The sequence below is a fragment of the Pogoniulus pusillus genome, chromosome 14 (assembly GCF_015220805.1).
Source record: "Pogoniulus pusillus isolate bPogPus1 chromosome 14, bPogPus1.pri, whole genome shotgun sequence".
NCBI lineage: Eukaryota > Metazoa > Chordata > Aves > Piciformes > Lybiidae > Pogoniulus > Pogoniulus pusillus.
The window spans coordinates 28,055,140-28,079,037 of NC_087277.1; the positions used below are offsets into that span (position 1 = coordinate 28,055,140).

General features: G+C 50.2%; 1 protein-coding gene across 1 annotated transcript; it reads right to left on the reverse strand.

Annotated features, from left to right (window-relative positions):
• Positions 1 to 6,712: 6,712 nt before the first annotated feature.
• GEM (GTP binding protein overexpressed in skeletal muscle) lies at positions 6,713 to 23,253 on the reverse strand. Its single transcript, XM_064153989.1, has 5 exons — positions 23,163 to 23,253; positions 18,689 to 19,031; positions 11,846 to 11,922; positions 10,309 to 10,513; positions 6,713 to 7,169 (listed from the first exon to the last, which is right to left on the reverse strand). The coding sequence occupies exons 2-5, from the start codon at positions 19,020 to 19,022 to the stop codon at positions 6,892 to 6,894; spliced, it is 894 nt and encodes a 297-aa protein (XP_064010059.1). The 5' UTR covers positions 19,023 to 19,031; positions 23,163 to 23,253; the 3' UTR covers positions 6,713 to 6,891.
• Between the last annotated feature and the right edge of the window lie 645 nt (positions 23,254 to 23,898).

Sequence of the window (23,898 nt, forward strand, 5' to 3'; positions counted from 1 at the left end):
GTTCTCCTCCCCCTCTACTCTGCCCTGCTGAGACCTCATCTTGAATACTGTGTTCACTTTTGGGCTCCCCAGTTGCAGAGGGACAGGGATCTGCTGGAGAGGGTCCAGTGGAGGGCTATGAGGATGATGAGGGGACTGGAGGGCATGGCTGATGAGGAGAGGCTGAGGGACCTGGGGCTGCTTAGTCTGGAGAAGAGAAGACTGAGAGGGGATTTGATAAATGTTTCTAAGTATCTGAAGGCTGCCAGGAGTGGGGGACAGGCTCTGCTCACTGCTCCCTGGGATAGGACAAGGAGCAATGGATGTGAGTTGCAGCAAAAGAGGTTCTGCCTCAACACAAGGGGGAACTTCTTGACTGTAAGGGTCACAGAGCACTGGCACAGGCTGCCCAGAGAGGCTGTGGAGTCTCCTTCTGTGGAGCCTTCCAAGGCCTGTCTGGATGTGTTCCTCTGTGGTCTGTGCTAGATTGTGTGGTCCTGCTGTGGCAGGGGGGTTGGACTGGATGATCTCCTTGGGTCCCTTCCAACCCCTAACATCCTGTGAGCCTGTGATTAGCATCACCACAACCGCTGCTGTTAGGAGTCCTTTCTCCTGTTTATATCTGAACTCCAAACAGTCCCAAATTAACTCTGCTCCACCATTTTCAAAGCTTTCAGGCCAAAGCCAGGCTCATACCTGAGGGTAAAGCCCACTGTGCATGCATTGCTGTTGTTGAAAATGTCTTCCTTTCACTGGCCTGCAGCTTATCAGTAATTCTGCCACATCCAACAGCACTTCACATCCCCCAAATCCTCATGGTACCACAACAACCAATCAGTCCTTAGCACACTTTGGTCCCAAGTAAAGTAAACCTCCCTTCTTGCAGTTAATCTGTCATCATTAAATTAATTAAAGCTGGGCACAGACCCTAATTTCTCTTGCTGATCTGATCTATCTTCCTAAAAAGAGCTTTTTATAACAGCTATTATACTATAATTGGCATTTTGTGTGTTCTTAGATTATTCCTCTTCCCCCCCCCCCCTTCCTGTCTTTATTTCATTTGGACTCTCTGAGTTTTGTCATTTTGGCCTTGGTGTGCTCACTGCTGTGACTCATGGATTCCACTGCTACTGCCAGATCCCCAGGACCCAGCACTGTAATTGTCACATCAGGGTCTGGCAGTGCAGACCTGACTTAGTAAATAGGCAGAGCGGTGATTAGAACTGCTGATTGATCCATCCCACAGCTTTGGACACTCACATCTGAGATGAACAGATAGATTCTGCATATGAAGAGCCTGAAATGTCAGCAGTTCAGATTTAATTAGCAGATTAAATTAGTTCCAGGTACACTTGAGTACTGTGTCCAGTTCTGGGCCACTCAATTCAAGAAAGATGTTGAGGTGCTGGAAGGTGTCCAGAGAAGGGCAACAAGGCTGGGGAGGAGCACAAACCCTGTGAGGAGAGGCTGAGGGAGCTGGGGGTGTGCAGCCTGCAGCAGAGGAGGCTCAGGGCAGAGCTCATTGCTGTCTACAGCTACCTGAAGCGAGGCTGTAGCCAGGTGGGGTTGGGCTCTTCTCCCAGTGGCAACCGGCAACAGAAGAAGGGGACACAGCCTCAAGTTGTGTCAGGGCAGGTCTAGGCTGGATGTTAGGAGGAAGTTGTTGGCAGAGAGAGTGATTGGCATTGGAATGGGCTGCCCAGGGAGGTGGTGGAGTCTCTGTCCCTGGAGGTGTTGAAGCCAAGCCTGGCTGAGGCACTTAGTGCCATGGTCTGGTTGATTGGCCAGGGCTGGGTGCTAGGTTGGACTGGATGAGCTTGGAGGTCTCTTCCAACCTGGTTGATTCTATGATTCTATGATTCTAGCTGTCATATATAGTAACCTTCTCTTAGTTGAATATCTGATGATGACCAGCTAACTTCATGGCTCAGAATCATCTCCCAAGGTAGAGAAGAAAGCTCTAGCTGTTCCTCTGCACCCAGCTTGCTGGAGCCATGCAAATCATGTCAGAGACTAGGTCCCGTTTGGGTGAAGCCTTTCAGGAGCACAGCTCAGGCCTTGCAGCCCTGGGTAAACATACAGTGCATAGGACCAGGCAGACCAGCAGGCCCAGAGCAAGAAAAGCCCGGAAATATGCAGAGAGTGGATCCCCAGCACCAAGTCACTCACTCCGCATCCAAAGGTCATATAGTAACAAGCCCCAGTACTACCTGAGCAAACTGGAAGGAGACAAGTGAGGGCACAAACATTTACTAGATCAGCATAGAATTATAGAACATCAGGGGCTGGAAGGGACCTCAAAAGCTCATCTGGTCCAGCCCCCCTGCCAGAGCAGAATCACCCAGAGCAGACCCCACAGGAACCCATCCAGATGGTTCTTGAATGTGTCCAGAGAAGGAGACTCCATAAGCTCCCTGGGCAGCTTTCTATGGTACCACGTCTGCATCAAGTGATGCTGTGGACATGAATCCTGCTTACTCCCAGAAGTCTGGATGGCCAACTTGGACAGTTTATATGTCTTCAAAACCTGCTTGCTTTAGATCTGTTTTAGATTTCACAGAATTGCTTAGACTGGAAAAGCCCTTTGAGCTCATCAAGTCCAATCATGAGTTTCACACTGACAAGTCCTAGACCAAACCAGATCCCTCAGCACAACATCTAATCACTGTGAATTGCTATGGTTGCAAAGGACCACCAGCATCAGCCAGTCCAACCTTCATCCCAGCAGCCTTTATCATCAGACCATAGCCTCCAGCACCACATCCACTCTCCTCCTAAACACCTCCAGGGATGGGGACTCCACCATCTCCCTGGGCAGCCTCTTCCAGTGCCTGACCACCTGCTCAGGAGAGAACTTCCTCCCAACAGCCAACCCAAACCTCCCCTGATGTAACTTGAGGCCATTTCCTCTTGTCCTATCATTAGTAATGTGGGAGAAGAGACCAGCTCCAGCCTCACTACAACCTCCTTTTAGGTAGTTGTAGAGGGCAATAAGGTCCCCTCTCAGCCTCCTCTTCTCCAGACTAAACACCCCCAGCTCCCTCAGCTGCTCCTCATAGGTCATGTTTGCCAGAGCTCTCCCCAGCCTTGTCACCCCTCTCTGCACCTGCTCCAGCACCTCAATGTCCCTCCTGTATTGTGATGACCCAAACTGGACACAGTACTCAAGGTGTGGTCTGACAAGTGCTGAGTACAGGGACATGGTCACCTCCCTTCTCCTGCTGGTCACCCCATTGCTGATCTGGACCAGGATGCTGGCCTGTTTGCTCCCTAGCCTGACAGCTACACAACAGACTATATGATGGCTGTACTCAGCTATGCTTTCAGTTCCTGAAGCTGATCTTTAAGATTTGTTTCATTTGTGCATTTTTCTTTCCATTCTAGTGTAGGGGGAAAGGATCTGAGAGCTCAAAGGTTCTGGCAACTGATATTGGAGTGAATGTCACTCTAGACTGCTCTGGGTCATCCTTGAGCTGCGTGCTGAGAACTGGGAGGCATTTGTTCAACATCCTGCTTGTGTTCTGCTCAAAACCTTGTTTCTGTTCCTGTCAGCAGTTTACTCTAGATGAGGAATTCCCTTAAAGGGAGAACTGGTTACTACACGGGTAGAGAGTCATCCTGCAACACTGTGTTTAACCCCTAGAGAACAGCCTTGGCCACAACAACCTGAAGCAGGGCTGCAGGCTGGGAACAGAATAGCTGGAGTGCAGCCAGGCAGAGAGGGACCTGAGGGTGCTGATAGAGAGTAGCTGAAGATGAGGCAGCAGTGTGCCCAGGTGGCCAAGAGAGCCAATGGCATCCTGGCCTGCATCAGGAGCATTGTGGCCAGCAGGACAAGGGAGGTTATTCTGCCCCTGTACTCAGCACTGCTCAGGCCACACCTTGAGTGCTGTGTCCAGTTCTGGGCTACTCGGTTCAAGAGAGATGTTGAGGTGCTGGAACATGTCCAGAGAAGGGCAACAAAGCTGGTGAGGGGCCTGGAGCACAGCCCTGTGAGGAGAGGTTGAGGGAGCTGGGGGTGTGCAGCCTGCAGCAGAGGAGGCTCAGGGCAGAGCTCATTGCTGTCTACAACTACCTGAAGGGAGGCTGCAGCCAGGTGGGGTTGGGCTCTTCTCCCAGTTGCAACCAGCAACAGAACAAGGGGACACAGTCTCAAGTCGTGGCAGAGGAGGTCTAGACTGGATGTTAGGAGGAAGTTGCTGGCAGAGAGAGTGATTGGCATTGGAATGGGCTGCCCAGAGAGGTGATGGAGTCACTGTAGTCATCACAGCCCCATCTGCACATGAGGGATACCCTGCACATAGCTTTGGGGCTGTGGGTAAGTTGTTCTGTGATCCTAGGGGTGCCAAGTAGCCTACGTTCAGGGATGTAAGGACATGGAGCTGTTGGAGAGGGTCCAGAGGAGGCCACAGAGGTGATCAGAAGGCTGGAGAACCAACTCGGTGTGGAAAGGGTTGGTGAGAGAGAGTTTGGGGCTGTTCAGCCTGGAGAAGAGAAGGGTCCAAGCAGACCTTAGAACAGCCTTCCAGCACCTGAAGGGGGCTACAAGAAAGTCTGTAAGGGATTTTTAACAAGGGCTTGTAGTGACAGGATGAGAGGGAATGGATTGAAGCTTGAGGAGGGCAGATTCAGACTGGACATTAGGAAGAAATCCTTTGCAGTGAAGCTCATAGTGACAGGATGAGAGGGAATGGATTGAAGCTTGAGGTGGGCAGATTCAGACTGGACATTAGGAAGAAATCCTTTGCAGTGAAGCTCATAGTGACAGGATGAGAGGGAATGGATTGAAGCTTGAGGAGGGCAGATTCAGACTGGACATTAGGAAGAAATCCTTTGCAGTGAAGCTCATAGTGACAGGATGAGAGGGAATGGATTGAAGCTTGAGGAGGGCAGATTCAGACTGGACATTGGGAAGAAATCCTTTGCAGTGAGGGTGATGAGACAGTGGCTTGGGTTGCCGAGGGAGATCATGGATGCCCCCTCCCTGGGTGTGTTCAAGGCCAAGCTGGGTAAGAGTTTGGGCAACTTGATCCAGTAGAAGTTGTCCCTGCCTATGATGGGGGTGGATGGGGTTGGAACTAGGTGACTTTTCAGGTCCCTCCCAACCTACACCACTCTCTGAAGCTATGAACCTGCATTATGCAGAAATATTGTCCCAGCCCCCAAAAATATTTCCTCAACTTGGAAAAACAAAATAAGCTCTTAGAGATTTCCCAGTTAGGATAAAGGCAGTCATAGATTTTATTTCTTTTATTACAATGCACAGAAGTAAAAACTCTCAGATCTGAAAAACAAACAAAAACCCAAACAAACAGATAGAAAACAGTAACAAAATCAATGTTGTTCTCTTAAGAAACTTGGTAATAAATAAGATTTCCCCTCCACAGTGAAATGCTTGGTATTTTGCACAACAATAAATACAGCATAGCTCTGGCATAGAGAAAGGCCAAGGCTGGATAGGAGGAGTCCACCTGGTTCCTTAACATAGTTCAGGTGGTTTGTAAAGGTTTGGCATCCTGCACTCCATCAGCTTTGAAGCAGATCACAATTGAGTTTTCCTCTCGCTGTGATGTTTTTATTCAGTGGTCCCACAGTAAGAAAAAGAGAGGGAAATTAGATTAGAGGGTTTCTCCTTCCAATAGGATTTGTTTTCAGAGAGCCTTGTAAACTCGTGAAACCCAACTGGAGAGCAGCCCTGTGGAGAGGGACCTGGGGGTCTGGTGGATGACAAGTTCCCCAGGGCACAGCAGTGTGACCTTGTGGCCAAGAAGGCCAATGGGATCCTGGGGTGCATTGGAAAGAGTGTGTCCAGCAGATCAAGGCAGGTTCTCCTCCCCCTCTGCTCTGCCCTGGGGAGACCTCATCTTGAATACTGTGTTCAAGTTTTGGGCTCCCCAGTTGAAGAGGGACAGGGATCTGCTGGAGAGGGTCCAGCAGAGGGCTAGGAGGATGATGAGGGGACAGGAGGGTGTGGCTGATGAGGAGAGGCTGAGGGCCCTGGGGCTGTTTAGTCTGGAGAAGAGAAGACTGAGAGGGGATTTAATAAATGTTTCTAAGTATCTGAGGGCTGCCAGGAGTGGGGGACAGGCTCTGCTCACTGCTGCCTGGGGTAGGACAAGGAGCAATGGGTGTAAGTTGCAGCACAGGAGGTTCCACCTCAACACAAGGGGAACTTCTTTACTGTGAGGGTCACAGAGCACTGGCACAGGCTGCCCAGAGAGGTTGTGGAGTCTCCTCCTCTGGAGCCTTTCAAGGCCTGTCTGGATGTGTTCCTCTGTGATCTGTGTTAGATAGGATTGTCCTGCTCTGGCAGGGGCGTCGGGCTGGATGATCTCCTTGGGTCCCTTCCAACCCCTAACATCCTGTGAGCCTGTGAACCCCGGAACTGAAAAGTGTTTTGGTGCCTATTCTACAAGCTGCAGATTTAGTTTCTCCAGCTGTGGGTGCTCAATCCTGACCAGCCAAGTGGCAAAGGCCTCCTCTCCAGTCAGTTCAGCAATTCTTTCCACAGCCCTTTCAAAAGCAATCCCAACAGCAAGAAGACAGAGCGAAGACTGACTTCAAGTCACGACTGGTTTGAGGTTCTTCACACTATGACGAGGAGAAATAAGGAAGGTATATTCCAGAACGCTTCCCACATTAACTTTGGGGCATTCTGGTCTGTACTTTTAAACCTACCCACAAAAACAAATATCTAGGGGGAGGGGTGGAGGGGATAAAAGAATGAAAAAAGAATGAGAGAGAGGTTCCCATGCACTGTGCTGTTCTTATGCCAGCACTTATCACCGCAATCACAGCTGTGACCCTAAAGTCACTTCGATAGCCCAATCTAATATAGATTGATCGATTGTCCCACCACACCCTTAGGCAATGGCCGCGTAACGCCGCAAGCTCTGGCGGAGCCCAGCGCCCTTACAGAACAGATAAGTCGTGGCAAGACTTGGACTTGAGTTTGAAGGCCATGTTCTTGTTGTTCTTGGCAACTATCTTGCCCCAGAACCTCCTGGCTTTCTTGGGGATGCTCTCCCTGCGTTTCTGGTAGGCCAGCCGCTTCTCGTTCTTCTCCTTGCTGTCCCTGCGCAGCCGCACCTGCCGCACGATGCCCTCGAACAGCTCCCGCACGTTGTGCTGCACGGCCGCAGAGGTCTCGATGAACTTGCAGTCGAACACCACGGCGCAGGCTCGGCCCTCTGCAAGGCGGCAAGGCGGAGACGTTAGCGGGCGGCGCGGGCAGGGGCGAGGCGAAGCGGCCACGTGGCTGCCGCGCGCGCGGCTCGGCCGGGGCTGCCCAGGGAATCCCTCCCGCCTCATGTAGACAGGGCTAGGGAGGTTATTCTGCCCCTGGACTCAGCACTGGGCAGGCCACACCTTGAGTGCTGTGTCCAGTTCTGGGCTCCTCAATTCAAGAGAGATGTTGAGGTGCTGGAAGGTGTCCAGAGAAGGGCAACAAAGCTGGTGAGGGGCCTGGAACACAAACCCTATGAGGAGAGACTGAGGGAGCTGGGGGTGTGCAGCCTGCAGAAGAGGAGACTCAGGGGTGATCTTATTACTGTCTACAACTACCTGAGGGGACATTGTAGCCAGGTGGGGGGTGGCCTCTTCTGCCAGGCAACCAGCAATAGAACAAGGGGACACAGGCTGAAGTTGTGCTGAGGCAGGTCTAGGCTTGCTGTGAGGAGGAAGTTGTTGGCAGAGAGAGTGATTGGCATTGGAATGGGCTACCCAGGGAGGTGGTGGAGGCACTGTCCCTGGAGGTGTTCAAGCCAAGCCTGGCTGAGGCACATAGTGCCATGGTCTGGTTGACTGGATAGGGCTGGGTGCTAGGTTGGACTGGATGAGCTTGGAGGTCTCTTCCAACCTGGTTGATTCTATGATTCTATGATAAGTCTTTAATCACCTAGGGCTGCCTGCTCAGCCCAGGGTTCATTTGCTCTGGGTCAGTTGCGCCTTTTGGTGCAGCTCAGTCCTCTCCCTCAGCAGTGAAGGTTGCTGGGGCTGACTGACTTGCACCAAGACTCTCCAGAGCTGAGAGGTCAGCTGTGACTCAAAACCACTTGGTAGTGTGGGCAGACTCCTTTGAGTCACATTGAAGGGCAGACTCCCATGAGTTATGACAGCACAGCACAGGAGGCAGGGGCCAGTCCTCCTCCATAGATCATGGGAGTAAACCAAGGTCACAGTATCACAGTGTCACAGTATCATCAGGGTTGGAAGAGACCTCACAGATCATCAAGTCCAACCCTTTACCACAGAGCTCAAGGCCAGACCATGGCACCAAGTGCCACGTCCAGTCCTGCCTTGAACAGCTCCAGGGACGGCGACTCCACCACCTCCCCGGGCAGCCCATTCCAGTGTCCAATGACTCTCTCAGGGAAGAGTTTTCTCCTCACCTCCAGCCTAGATCTCCCCTGGCGCAGCCTGAGTCTGTGGAGGCAGGGGCCAGTCCTCCTCCATAGATCATGGGAGCAAACCAAGGTCTTGGGACTGAAGCGGCTTTGGTGTGAATAGACACACTTACAAAGCCCTTAAACAAAGGCAAAACTCTGCCCATGGCTGAAGAGGCACATCTGAAATCACAGATCTTATTCTTAATTATGGGAGCCTAAACTAAACCTCACAGGAGTTTGACTCAAGCCAGTGTCTGCTGTCATCTGCTGCCTGTGAATTCATCACCAGCATGATTAAAGTGACAGGAACGAGCCTGCCATCTTCCTAAAGACTTCTCAAGTGGGGTAGAGAGGAATTTGAAGGCAAATAGGCATCCCTGGGCTCCTGATGATCTACTTCAACTCAAACTCTTCACGTGGGCCAACTGTGACACAGGCCAGAGCAACCAAAGAGGGTAAAGAAAACCTCTCTAGATGATTGGGAAAGAGGAGAATGGAAAAGCTACAGAGAGGAGAAAACGCTGAGCAGAGGAAGCTGTGTTTCTGATGGGCCTAGATGAGATCATCTAATGAACTGTTGTGTGTTATGTTGTGTCACCTACACCTCAGAGAAGACTCTCCAAGAGGAGATTTTACTGCCTGCAGATCTTGAAAGCCAGAAGAAGCTTGCCCAGTAGGTCTGTCTGTTGGGCTTAGTTGTTACTCATTTGTGTGCAGCAAAGGGAGGGCTGCTTCAGCATCCCAAAGCAAGTCAGCAAGGAGACCTCTCCTGCAAAGCTGCACGGTCCCTGCCCAGGCTAGAAGAGCATAGGGTGAGAGGGAATCTCAATGCATCAGGGAGGACAGAGAACTGGTTATAAAATCTCAATGCATCAGGGAGGACAGAGAACTGGTTATAAAATCTCAATGCATCAGGGAGGACAGAGAACTGGTTATAAAACAGAGATAATCTTTTACAGCAGAATAAAGGGGGCTAAATATGTACTGGAAATCAAAAAGGTTTCCAGCTACCAGAGGAGTCATCTGCTGCTGTAGTTTCACACTAGGAGCTGAAAGGGAAGAAATTCGAGCTGCTTTTATGATGGGACTTAATAAATCCAAGAAAAGGATTATCTGACATATAACAGTATTACCCAGGGGGTGTTAAGGATCTGGCAGATCTCCTCCCAGCCTCCTGCCTTCTGTTCCAGTCCTCCTCTTTTATTGCCCAGTTCTGCACACAGTGAGCTACATCAGTCAGAGCTCTGCATCTCTTAAACCTGAGGGGGACTTACAGGAAGGCTGGGAAGGGACTGTTTAGAAGGGTTTGTGGTGAAAGGCTCACAGTATGTTAGGGGTTGGAAAGGACCCAAGGAGATCATCAAGTCCAACCCTCCTGCCAGAGCAGGACCACACAATCTAGCACAGATCACAGAGGAACACATCCAGACAGGCCTTGAAAGGCTCCACAGAAGGAGACTCCACAACCTCTCTGGGCAGCCTGTGCCAGGGCTCTGTGACCCTTACAGTAAAGAAGTTCTCCCTTGTGTTGAGGTAGAACCTCTTTGGCTGCAACTTACACCCATTGCTCCTTGTCCTATCCCAGGGAGCAGTGAGCCTGTCCCCCCCACTCCTGGCCAGCCCTCTCCTCCAGAGGAGAGGGGCAATGGTTTGAAACTGGAGCAGGGCAGATTTAGGTTGGACATCAGCAGGATTTTCTTTACAGTGAGAGTGGTGAAATACTGGAACAGGCTTGCCAGGGATGTGGTTGAGGCCCCAGTCTCGGAGACATTCAGGATCAGACTGGATGTGGCCCTGTGCAGCCTGCTGAAGTTGGAGGGCAGGAGGGTTGGACAAGATGACATTTGAGAGTCTCTTCTAACTCTAATGCAATCTGTGACTGTCTTTCAAAAAGCTACTAGATGAAGCTCCTATGAAGAGTTATCTCCACCATTTCCCTTACCTGCCACTGAAACTTCCCGGCACCTGACAAGGTCACTTTTGTTGCCGACCAGAATAATGGGGATGTCTTCCTTCTGGCGTGCCCTGCGGAGCTGTATCCTGAGCTCAGAGGCCTTCTCAAAGCTTGCTCGGTCTGTGATGGAGTAAACAATCAGGTATGCATCTCCCACTTGCATGCAGTGGTCTCGAATCCATTCTCCCTCACGCTGTTTGAAAGAAAAGGTCAGGCATTGTTAGGCTCAGAGCAGGTTTTCCTTGGAAAGCATAACACTGGGGGGTCCAAAGACATTCACAGTATCCCAGTATCACCAAGGTTGGAAGAGACCTCACAGACCATCAAGTCCAACCCTTTACCACAGAGCTCAAGGCCAGACCATGGCACCAAGTGCCACGTCCAGTCCTGCCTTGAACAGCTCCAGGGACGGCGACTCCACCACCTCCCCGGGCAGCCCATTCCAGTGTCCAATGACTCTCTCAGGGAAGAACTTTCTCCTCACCTCCAGCCTAAATCTCCCCTGGCACAGCCTGAGGCTGTGTCCTCTCGTTCTGGTGCTGGCCACCTGAGAGAAGAGAGCAACCTCCCCCTGGCCACAACCTCCCCTCAGGTAGCTGTAGACAGCAATAAGGTCACCCCTGAGCCTCCTCTTCTCCAGGCTAACCAATCCCAGCTCCCTCAGCCTCTCCTCGTAGGGCTGTGCTCAAGGCCTCTCCCCAGCCTCGTCGCCCTTCTCTGGACACGCTCAAGCATCTCAATGTCCCTCCTAAACTGGGGGGCCCAGAACTGAACACAGCACTCAAGGTGTGGTCTAACCAGTGCAGAGTACAGGGGCAGAATGACCTCCCTGCTCCTGCTGGCCACACCATTCCTGATGCAGGCCAGGATGCCACTGGCTCTCTTGGCCACCTGGGCACACTGCTGGCTCATGTTCAGGTGGGTATCAATCAGCACCCCCAGATCCCTCTCTGTCTGGCTGCTCTCCAGCCACTCTGACCCCAGCCTGTATCTCTGCATGGGGTTGCTGTGGCCAAAGTGCAGCACCCTGTTGCAATTGGAATGGCTACAGTTTCAATCAGAGTTACACTCAGAGCAATTCCAATGCTGTGATGCTATGAATGCTCCACCACCAAGGAGGGCAAAGCTTGCCCCATATGATTCATTGCACAGGCTTTAGACTGGAATGAAAGTGGCCTGGGAATATGGCTTGAATGTTCTGGGTTGTTGTTAAAACAAAACAAAGAAGGCTTCAGCTTCTCAGGCTCACCCTGCAGAGCCATTAGGCATGCTTGGCTTGGTGGCAAATCTCATCTCTCTCTCGAGGCTGTGGCCAGCCTGATCTAGGGTAGAGTGTCCCTGCCCATGGCAGGGGGCTTGGAACTAGATGATCCTTGTGGTCCCTTCCAACTCAGACAGATTCTTTTCTCTGATGCTGAAGTATGGAAAGCACCTACTTGGCTTTGCCAAATGTATCTAATTTTGATATCAGTAATCACTCGCATGCACTTTTCCTTTGGTATTCAACTAGAACAAATAAAAGTACCTTGTTGTCCCACATGTCCAGCAGTATAATGGTTGCACCTTCCCCATCCACCATCAGGGTTCTCTCATATGTGTCTTCTGGAAAGCAAAACAGAAAGGTTGGGAAAATATTGACCTGGGCAGCCTGCTCTAGTTGGAGGTGTCCCTGCTGACTGCAGGGAGGTTGGATAAGATGACCTTTAAGAGTCCCTTCCAACCCAGTGCAATATGGGACTGTTTAGAAGGGCCTGGGGTGAAAGGCTGAGGGGCAATGGTTTGAAACTGGAGCAGGGCAGATTTAGGTCAGACATCAGCAGGGAGTTCTGCACAGTGAGAGTGGTGAACAAGAGGACACAGCCTCAAGCTACGCCAGGGGAGATTTAGGCTGGAGGTGAGGAGAAAGTTCTTCCCTGAGAGAGTCATTGGACACTGGAATGGGCTGCCCAGGGAGGTGGTGGAGTCGCCGTCCCTGGAGCTGTTCAAGGCAGGACTGGACGTGGCACTTGGTGCCATGGTCTGGCCTTGAGCTCTGTGGTAAAGGGTTGGACTTGATGATCTGTGAGGTCTCTTCCAACCTTGGTGTGTGTGAAATGCTGGAACAGGCTGCCCAGAGATGTGGTTGAGACCCCACCTCTGGAGACATTCAGACCTGATGTGGCCCCGTGCAGCCTGCTGTAGCTGGAGATAGAATCATAGAATCAACCAGGTTGGAAGAGACCTCCAAGATCATCCAGTCCAACCTAGCACCCAGCCCTATCCAGTCAACCAGACCATGACACTAAGTGCCTCATCCAGGCTTTTCTTGAAGACCCCCAGGGACGGTGCCTCCACCACCTCCCTGGGCAGCCCATTCCAATGCCAATCACTCTCTCTGTGAAGAACTTCTTCCTAACATCCAGCCTAGACCTACCCTGGCACAACTTGAGACTGTGTCCCCTTGTTCTATTGCTGGTTGCCTGGGAGAAGAGGCCACCCCCTACCTGGCTACAATGCCCCTTCAGGTAGTTGTAGACAGTAATAAGATCACCCCTGAGCCTCCTCTTCTCCAGATGTCCCTGCTGAGTGCAGAGGCGTTGCCCAAAATGCCTTTTGAGGGTTCCTTCCAACCCGATGCAGCCTGTGAATATTATTTTGTGACACCACATACACTACAAAACCCAAGCAGCTGAACATGGGTAATTTGATCACAGTTATAATTATTGAGCCTCCTTTCATGCTGGCACACATTCAGTTCTTCCCTCATGTCCATCAACACCGAACCTGCCCTCTCCTCATTACTGCTTGCCTTACTTTCCATGATATATGAAGGAGGCTGAAAGATCAGGAAATGAAACATTCATTATTTTGGCTGATACTCTCTTTATCTTGTGTGGAGGGGGAAGGGGGTGGGGGTGGGGGAGATAGAAGCAGTAGAAGAAATAAGCAAAGGCTGAACATTTGCCCCATGGGAGCAGCAGAGTCCAGCCAGGCTGAGTAATGGAAAATATTTGCTTTCGCTTCAGCGGGGACAGTTTACGGGTGAGCAGTCACTGCTGCTGAGAGCCACGCAGCCAGCAGCCTGCTCAGCCACCAGGGCAGACAAGAGCCACTGAGTTTTAGACAGGCTGAGTCTCTGCTGTGTCCTAGTTCTCTCCCCTTTCACGGTTTCCCACGTTGCCTTTGATGTCAAAAAGCAAAGGAATCGTCAGACCACAGGAGCTCAGTTTATTCTGTACTGAGACCACAAAAGAATCATAGAGTCATAGAATCAGCCAGGTTGGAAGAGACCTCCAACATCAGGCAGTCCAACCTAGCACCCAGCCCTGTCCAGTCAACCAGACCATGGCACCAAGTGCCCCATCCAGTCTTTTCTTGAACACCTCCAGGGATGGTATCATAGTACCATAGTATCATCAGGGTTGGAAGAGACCTCACAGATCATCAAGTCCAACCCTTTACCACAGAGCTCAAGGCTAGACCATGGCACCAAGTGCCACGTCCAGTCCTGCCTTGAAATGCCCCAGGGACAGCGACTCCACCACCTCCCCGGGCAGCCCATTCCAGTGTCCAATGACTCTCAATGGTGACTCAAACACCTCCCTGGGCAGCCCATTCCAATGGCGTACCTAGATGATAACCCCCATGTGACCAAGTCCTGCTCAGATTTGAGGGGTGGCTGTGCCCAATCATAATTTCAATCAATCCTTGCTGTGAATTCTTGGTCTGGATCTAGTTCCAATACTTATCTTCCATTTTGACCCCCCTCAAACCTGATTTGGATCAGCGATAAAGGGTTTGGATCCCATCCCTAGTCTTGGGCAGTGAAAAATGTTAGCCTTAGGGCTTCATATATTGGTTTAGGTTGGAAGAGACCTTGAACATCATCTAGTTCCAGCCCCCTTGCCATAGGCAGAGACACCTTCCACTAGATCAGGTTGCCCAACAACCATACCACCTCTCACTGCAGTATTTATTGGCTCTGTCCTACCCACGCTTTTAGGTACCCATCCCTAGTCTTGCATGGCTGGGCAGTGAAAAATGCCAGCCTTAGGGCTTCATATATTGGTTTAGGTTGGAAGAGACCTTGAATATCATCTAGTTCCAACCCCCTTGCCATGGGCAGAGACACCTTGCACTAGATCAGGTTGCCCAACCACCTCTCACTGCAGTATTTATTGGCTCTGTCCCACCCATGCTTTTAGGTACCCATCCCTAGTCTTGCATGGCTGGGCAGTGAAAAATGCCAGCCTTAGGGCTTCATATATTGGTTTAGGTTGGAAGGGACCTTGAATATCATCTAGTTCCAACCCCCTTGCCATGGGCAGAGACACCTTCCACTAGATCAGGTTGCCCAACCACCTCTCACAGTATCACAGTATCACAGTATCATCAGGGTTGGAAGAGACCTCACAGATCATCAAGTCCAACCCTTTACCACAGAGCTCAAGGCTAGACCATGGCACCAAGTGCCACGTCCAACCTTGCCTTGGCTCTGTCCCAGACACCCTTTTAGGTACCCATCTCTAGTCTTTCATGGCTGGGCAGTGAAAGATGTCAGCCTCAGAGCATCTGATTCATATATTGGTTTAGGTTGGAAGAGACTTTGAATATCATCTAGTTCCAACCCCCTTGCCATGGGCAGAGACATCTTCCACTAGATCAGGTTGCCCAACAACCATACCACCTCTCACTGCAGTATTTATTGGCTCTGTCCCACTCACGCTTTTAGGTACCCATCCCTAGTCTTGCATGGCTGGGCAGTGAAAAATGCCAGCCTTAGGGCTTCATATATTGGTTTAGGTTGGAAGGGACCTTGAATATCATTGAGTGCCAACCCCCTTGCCGCGGGCAGAGACATCTTCCACTAGACCAAGTTGCCCAACAATCATACCACCTCTCACTGCAGTATTTAATGGGTCTGTCCCAGCCACCCTTTTTGCCCCATAAGAAACTTCTGCCAGGCATTGATGGAGTGAACCTTCCCCTAAATTGTAATTAGTGCCTTTCCTTGGAGCCAGGAATCTACATCCACGTGAAAGAATGAGCCCAAATTAGCACACATTCAAAACAAAATCAGAAGCAGCCCAGGCTTGAGACAACTTCAAGTGGTGAGATTAAAAAGACAGAGCTAATCAATAGGAGAGGCTTTCCTTGCAGACCCAATAGCATGGCCCTTGTGTTCATGTTCTTAATCTTAACAGGCAGTAGCAAAGCCTGTCCAAAAAAGCAGCTGTATTCCCTCTGTGAGTTGGCTGCCCTGAAACCATCCTGTCAAGCAATAAAGTTTCCAGTTTGCAAAGCTAAACTTTGGAGAATGGTTTCTTCAACTGGCCAAGCATCTGTGGGAACAAGCTCCACAAACAGCAGAGGACAACAGCCAGAGGCGTCCTTCTCTGGAAAGGGATTTTTCCTAAGGGTGTGTAGAGACAGCACAAGGGGGAGTGGTTTGAGGCTGAGGGAGAGCAGGGTTAGACTGGAGCTTAGGAAGAAGTTCTTCAGTATCCGGGTGCTGAGACTCTGGAATAGGCTTCCCAGGTGGATGTTCTCTCTCTGGAGGTGATCAAGTTTGGATGAGGCCTTGGGCAAACAAGTGTAGTTGAGAGGTGTCCTTACCCATGGCAGGGGGGGCTGGTGTAGATGATCTCTGAGGTCCCTTCCAACCTGAGCCATTCTATAATTCTCCACTCAGTTGCAAATGTCATAGAATCAACCAGGTTGGAAGAGACCTCCAAGCTCAGCCAGTCCAACCTAGCACCCAGCCCTATCCAATCAACTAGACCATGGCACTAAGTGCCTCAGCCAGGCTTTTCTTGAAGACCCCCAGGGATGGTGCCTCCACCACCTCCCTGGGCAGCCCATTCCAATGTCACCACACTCCCTGACAATACCATGGCCAAATGCTCGTATTGAGCACTCATCTGTACCTTGGTCAACCCTAAGGAACTTCCATGGGCTATAAGTCACACCAAAAGTGAGCAATTAATGAATGCCATGCTCATTTCAAAGCTGACAATGGGGGGAAAAAAGCAGAGATAACAACAGCAAGCTTTCCAACACCTCAGCAGGACTGGACCTGAAAATCTGTTGCTGCTTTGCTCCAAGCAATATCCCTGGGAGAGCCAAGGAAGGAGGAGAGAAAAGAGGAAAACTGTCTGACAGGGGTGTGCAAAGCAAATCAGCTGCAATTTCTGACTGCTCACCCTGCTCTAGTTTCCTCAGGGGAACTTCTATCAGTTCATAGAGAACTCCTCAAGCTGAGGAGCAGATGGGATCATGGGGAGCATTTGTGTTAGAAGCTGAAGGCAAAGGACACTTGAATAGCTAATTCAGAGTGACCTCACCCTAGGGAGTTTCAGATCCCTCAAAGGCACAAGTGTCTGTGCTTTCAGCCAGTGGCAGCAGGCAAGGAAAAGGTGGGTCTGACCTTCCTGATGCTGGGCTATATTATGTCCTGGGGAAGGCCTCTCCTATCCTCACAATTAAAGACATGAAAAGCTGTCTTGAAGGCTGGAAGAGAAGCCCAGGATCTCTCTGTGCTAACACATTGCATCAAGGGAGCAGAGGCAGGGGAGGGAAGGGATGTGGGAGAGGTGAGAGAATTCCTGCACAGCCACAAGCAAAAGCAGTCAGCAGCATGGGCAAGCTCCAGAGTGGACAGAGTCTGTGTCCTCAGAGCCACAACAGGGTTTTGTTGTAGCACAACCCTTCCACATCCATATCTTTGCAGCTCCTAAGCTGGTGCCTCAGCCTCACCTTTTGCCTGATCTGACCTTTGGGATTAAAGAACACTTAGCAATCGTAAAGAAAGCAGAGGAGGATAACAAGGGAGAAAGATCAAACAAAACCCTGCACTTTGTGCCTGGTTTTAACCCATTTCAGCAACAGGAATTTTCCTGCACTGCTGAAGGACCTGATTTTCTCTTGGAGAAATCCATGCTGTGCAAAGCAACACGGAATGAGGAGGAGGAGACAGATTTCACTCAAACTCCAAAATGTCTGTGCTGGGACAACAGAGTGACAGAGCTGACTTCTAATGCCAAATGTTCTGGAGGTGGCTGAAGGACTCAGTAACACCTTTGCTAATTTTCTTCATTAATTATTTGTAAGCATTTCATGCTTGTAGACCATGAGGATCTTCTGTTGTTTTCTCTCCCCTCCAGAATGCTGGAGTCAGCTATGAGGACCCTCATCTGGTTTTGTCTGCCCTCCAGAATGCTGGAGTCAGCCATGAGGACCTTCATCTGGTTTTGTCTGCCCTCCAGAATGCTGGAATCAGCCATGAGGACCTTCATCTGGTTTTGTCTGCTCTCCAGAATGCTGGAGTCAGCCATGAGGACCCTCATCTGTTTCTGTCTGCCCTCCAGAATGCTGGAGTCAGCCATGAGGACCTTCATCTGGTTTTGTCTGCCCTCCAGAATGCTGGAGTCAGCCATGAGGACCTTCATCTGTTTCTGTCTGCCCTCCAGAATGCTGGAGTCAGCCTCTTGGGACTGGCCTGAAAGCTGATCCAACCTCTTGTGGAGTCAGGAATGAGGTAGTTTCCAACAGGTATTTTAGGATTAAAAAGCATGGGAATCTGAAAATGTTCACTTTCAGAGGCTTCCAATCACTGATGGCAAGTGTCTTCTCTTATTTTGCTTTCTGGTTTTCCTAAGAGAGCTCATAGAATGGCTTAGGTTGGAAGCGACTTTGGAGATCATCTACTCCACCCTCTCCACCACGGGCACATGCATGACTCGAACCAGTTTTGCTCATCAGGTCCAAATGTTTATTCCCTCACTTTTTGATTAAATATCCTCTCTGTTTCCCCTGGGCCATCTACTTCCAGCAGGGCTGATTGGCAAGCACACAGTATCACAGTATCATCAGGGCTGGAAGAGACCTCACAGATCATCAAGTCCAACCCTTTACCACAGAGCTCAAGGCCAGACCATGGCACCAAGTGCCACGTCCAGTCCTGCCTTGAACAGCTCCAGGGACAGCGACTCCACCACCTCCCCGGGCAGCCCATTCCAGTGTCCAATGACTCTCTCAGGGAAGAACTTTCTCCTCACCTCCAGCCTAAATCTCCCCTGGCACAGCCTGAGGCTGTGTCCTCTTGTTCTGGTGCTGGCCACCTGAGAGAAGAGAGCAACCTCCTCCTGGCCACAACCTCCCCTCAGGTAGTTGTAGACAGCAATAAGGTCTCCCCTGAGCCTCCTTTTCTCCAGGCTAACCAATCCCAGCTCCCTCAGCCTCTCCTCGTAGGGCTGTGCTCAAGGCCTCTCCCCAGCCTCGTCGCCCTTCTCTGGACACGCTCAAGCATCTCAATGTCCCTTCTAAACTGGGGGGCCCAGAACTGAACACAAAAGCAAGCACAAGCACCCCACAGGACACGAGGACCTACCTCCCAACACCTCACAGTCACTGTCGATGCTGTCGTGCACCCCTGCAAAGATGTTGGCTAGCGAGGACTTGCCCACGCCGTGCTCCCCGATCAGCACCACCCTGTAGCAACTGCTGCCAGACTCCGAGGAGATGACAGAGTCAGAGGACTCAGAGGACCAGCTCTTCCTGTAGTACTCATCAGGGCTGATGGTGTAGCGTTTCTGTGGGTTGTACTTGTTGGAGTCTTTCTGGACCAGCAGATTCTTGCCGTCGGCAGGGATGCTCCAGCGCTGCTGCTGCTGCTGCTGCAGGCTGTTGTGGGTGCGACGCATGGTGACGTTGTTGAGGGTCATTGTTCACCCCTGCTTAGAAGTGGGCAAGTTGCAGGTGTCAGGTTTAGAAATGCATGAAACAACTCTCCTATCAGTGGCATGGTGAGAGGCTGGAATGGGTTGCCCAGGGAGTTGGTTGAGGCCCCATCCCTGGAGGTGTTTAAGGCCAGGCTGGATGGGGCTGTGGCCAGCCTGATCTAGGATAGGGTGTCCCTGCCCATGGCAGTGAGGTTGGAACTAGATGATCCTTGTGGTCCCTTCCAACCCTGACTGGTTCTATGATTAGCTTCAAGACAGCCCACCCTGACCTTCTGTAGGTATCCAGTGTACAACAGAAGAAAAGCCCTGTTTCATAGGTGCTGGTACACAAAGAAATATATCCAGTTAGTGAGTCATAGGGGTGATACCATCTTCATGTGCTAAATCCTATCTCTTTAACCTTTACAAGCTCATGGCTGTGCTAGGTGAAGCCCAGCCATAGGGAGAGTGAGGCATTGCTGTGCCTCAGGAGGAGAAGAAGGAGTGATGCTCACCAAAGCTGTCCTACACAGCAGCTGCCTCCCTGCTGGGAGGCAGCCTATGGTACTTACAACACCTGCAGCTACTGCTGCCCATCCTTTGTGTATAGGTGTATGGTGGTGAACAGAGGCACCAGTTCCAGTACCTCAGGTGAGAGCTGAACCATAGAACTGTTTCTGTTGGAAAGATCTCTGAGATCATCAAGTTTAACTGTCAAACTAAGATCACCACGGCCACTAAACAATGTCCCCATGGTTTCTTGAACACTTCAGGGATGGTGACTCCAGCACCTCTCTGGGAAGCCTGTTCCAATGCCTAATCACTCTTTCAGGAAAGAGATTTTTCCCCTAATCTCCAACTTAAATCTCCTCTGGTACAATTTCAGGCCATTTCCTCTCATTCTCTCACCTGGTACTAGAGAGAAGAAAGCAACCCCCACATCACTGCAACCTACTTTTGAGTGGTTGTAGAGAGCAATGGGATCTCCCCTTAGCCTCCTCTTCTCCAGACTAGACTCAGTTAGTTCAGCTGCTCCTCACCAGACCTATTCTCAAGACCCTTCACCAGCTCCTGAAATGCTCCAGCAACTCAATGTCTTCCTTCCAGGGAGAAGCAATAGTTCCTTCATCCAGTTTTTCCTGCTAGAAGTGCATCCAAACTAAATTGTGTGCTAAAGAAATCACAATTTGAAAGCTACAGTATAGTTTCATGCCTTCTAATCCAAGTTTTCCCTCTGAGAATGACATAAAACAACTAACAATCAGCAGTGGGAGTCAAACATTGTCATTCTCCAGCTGCTGTGCAAAAGAACTTTCTACATATCTGGTAGAAAGAATTAGTGCCATAGAGAGAAGTAAAGATCACACATGGTGACAAGAGAAGTTGCAAAGGGAAGGGAATCCTTTGGTTTGTTGCCACTCATGTAAATGGAATTTACATCTGGAAAACCTGGCAACTCATGACTCAAGACTGTTAGGCTGGAAGCTGTGACAGCCTGAGTGGAAGAGAGGAGCTGGCTGCTCAGCAGTCAGTGGAAGAACATTTACACAGGGCTTGTATGATGTAGGCTGGTTTAGAAGCTTCAAGCCCTTGTGCAAAGGGTTGGATTCATTTAGCTGAATAGAGCCTAAAGCTTTGAGCTATTTTAAACACTTCCAGGGATGGGGATTCAACCTTGGTCTAGTGTCTGAGAACCTTCTTAGTGGCAAAGTTTCTTCTAATATCCAACCTAAACCTCCCCTGGTGCACCATGTAGAATTGTAATCATAATAATCATAGAATCAGCCAGGTTGAAAAAGGCCTCCAGGATCATCCAGTTCAACCCAGCACCCAGCCCTGTCCAGTCAGAGAATCATAGAATCAACCAGGTTGGAAGAGACCTCCAGGATCATCCAGTCCAAGCTAGCACCCAGCCCTATCCAGTCAACCAGACCATGGCACTAAGTGCCACAGCCAGGCTTTGCTTCAACACCTCCACGGACAGTGACTCCACCACCTCCCTGGGCAGCCCATTCCAGTGCCAATCACTCTCTCTGCCAACAACTTCCTCCTAACATCCAGCCTAGACCTGCCCTCACGCAGCTTGAGACTGTGTCCCCTTCTTCTGTCCCTGGTTTCCTGGGAGAAGAGCCCAACCCCACCTGGCCATAGCTTCCCTTCAGGTAGTTGTAGACAGCAATGTTCTGTCCTATTGTCCTATCACTTGCTACTAGGGAGAAGAGACCCAAACTTCTGGGAGAGCAGCAAGGCACCACTCACTGCACCCTTAGACCACCCTTAAGTGACATAGGAGCCACCCAAGCCTTGCTATGATGGGGTGGGTGGATTTGGGTCTTGTCTTTGGCTGGGTTAGCAAGGGAAGGCTGCTTTACACAGTAGTAAAAGGCAGGACACAGTCAAGTGCGAGGAGGTGCAGGTTGCAGCCAGCACAGGAGGGAGCGCTGGGAGAAACAGCTCAGAAATGTACTGCCCTTACATCAACAACTTCATTTACTGCACACTCAGCTAGAGAGGTTCACTCTCTTTATCCAAGCACGCTTCTGAGTCACATTTTCCTCAGCAAACTCTCTTTTGCCTTGCTTAGAGGCAGAAAACAGCGATGCCATCCTCATGGACCACCAGCTACCGTTTTAATGTAATTGCTTTGAGGCATTCCTAGCTGCTAAGGTGACACTTAGACATTCTGCTTTCTGCCCCCAGAGCTGATATTTCTCAGCTCTCTTCTCCATAGTAATAAACAGGCCAATAGTCTGTAAAATGCACCCAGCCCCTTTTCAAACCTGCAACAAGCAAAACAAGCACAGCAAAGCATCAGAACGTACAAACTGCTGCTCCTCTTCACAAAGCTGACTGCAACCTGTGACCGAAGGCACAGTAGGACAGATAGACAGAGCCAGAACTCTCCAGCTGGGCTGATTGCAATGTTTTCTCCATGATGCACAGTACTTGGGGTAGAATGAGATCATCTGCATGGTTCTAGCCACAGTAACTTTGTCAGCAAGAAACATCCCTCAACTAGAAAGCAAGCACTGCACAAAGCAGCTTCGTAAGCAAGGTGAAACAGTTGCTGCAGGGGAACTTTAAGATGCATTTCTTACCTTGCAGGTTAAGGCAAACGTCCCTCAACTAGAAAGCAAGCACTACACAAAGCAGCTTTGGAAGCAAGGTGAAAGAGTTGCTGGAGGAGAACTCTAAGATGCATTTCTTACCTTGCAGGTTAAGGCAAACATCCCTCAACTAGAAAGCAAGCACTGCACAAAGCAGCTTTGGAAGCAAGGTGAAAGAGTTGCTGCAGGAGAACTTTAAGATGCATTTCTTACCTTGCAGGTTAAGGCAAACATCCCTCAACTAGAAAGCAAGCACTGCACAAAGCAGCTTTGGAAGCAAGGTGAAAGAGTTGCAGGAGGCAAACTTTAAGATGCATTTCTTACCTTGCAGGTTAAGGCAAACGTCCCTCAACTAGAAAGCAAGCACTGCACAAAGCAGCTTTGGAAGCAAGGTGAAAGAGTTGCTGCAGGGGAACTCTAAGAAGCATTTCTTACCTTGCAGGTTAAGGCAAACATCCCTCAACTAGAAAGCAAGCACTACACAAAGCAGCTTTGGAAGCAAGGTGAAACAGTTGCTGGAGGAGAACTCTAAGATGCATTTCTTACCTTGCAGGTTAAGGCAAACGTCCCTCAACTAGAAAGCAAGCACTGCACAAAGCAGCTTCGGAAGCAAGGTGAAAGAGTTGCTGCAGGAGAACTTTAAGATGCATTTCTTACCTTGCAGGTTAAGGCAAACATCTCTCAACTAGAAAGCAAGCACTGCACAAAGCAGCTTTGAAAGCAAGGTGAAATAGTTGCTGGAGGAGAACTTTAAGATGCATTTCTTACCTTGCAGGTTAATTCAGCTCTGATTCAAAGAAGAGAGCCTAACTCACAAGCAGCAACAAACAGCCACTCACTAAGCAGTCACAGAGAAGCCTCTTGTAAGTTTTCACCCGTTACAGATTTCCACCCTTCATTAAACAAAGCCAGAGGAGTCCCTAGCACACATCACATTCCAAGTTCAGACTGATCTTGATAGCCCACAGCTGCATTTAGCTGTCTGAGTCTCCAAGACCAATAGTAAAAGTCTGTGTCAGAACCAGTGCTGCCTTACTTCTGCCAGGCTCCTCCGGGCGCTCAGCTCCTCCGCTGGCGCTGCCCTTTCGCTCTGCGCTGAGCTGCTCCGCCGAAGTAAATCCTCTACTGCTTTGGGGCTGCCTCTTTAATTCTCTCAGCAAACCTGGTTTATATTAAGCCCATCTGATCAGAGACAGGGCTTTTCCGTGACGTGGTTGGCTTTGCCATACAACAGCCAGCCCCCAGCTGGGAGGAAGCAGACATGCAGAAGAGAAAGGAGAAAAAAAACAGAAAGGGAAGATAAAACAAACCCCCCCCCCCCCAAACCCAAAACCAACTTGCAAACAGTCTCCAAAGGCTTACTCAAAAATCATATGATTTACTGTTACCAGTAAAATAAACACAGTGCATTGAAAACAGGAAAGTGGAGGAAAGAATTAACCCAGGCCACTGTGCCTGGCTCAGATGTGATCCAAATTAACGGTGCTTAAACAAATAGATGCGTTCAAACTGAATGAGTTTCATCAGTGCATCAAATGCAGTCAAATGTGGCCTTTCAGGATCTGAAGGGGGCCTACCAAAAAGGCTGAGGAGAGACTTTTTAGGCTCTCAGGGAGTGAGAGGACTGGGGGGAATGGAGCAAAGCTGGAGATGGGACTGGATGAGGCATTTAGTGCCGTGGTTTTGTTGGCTGGATAGGGCTGGGGGATGGGTTGGACTGGATGATCCTGGAGGTCTCTTCCAACCTGGTTGATTCTATGATTCTATGAGAG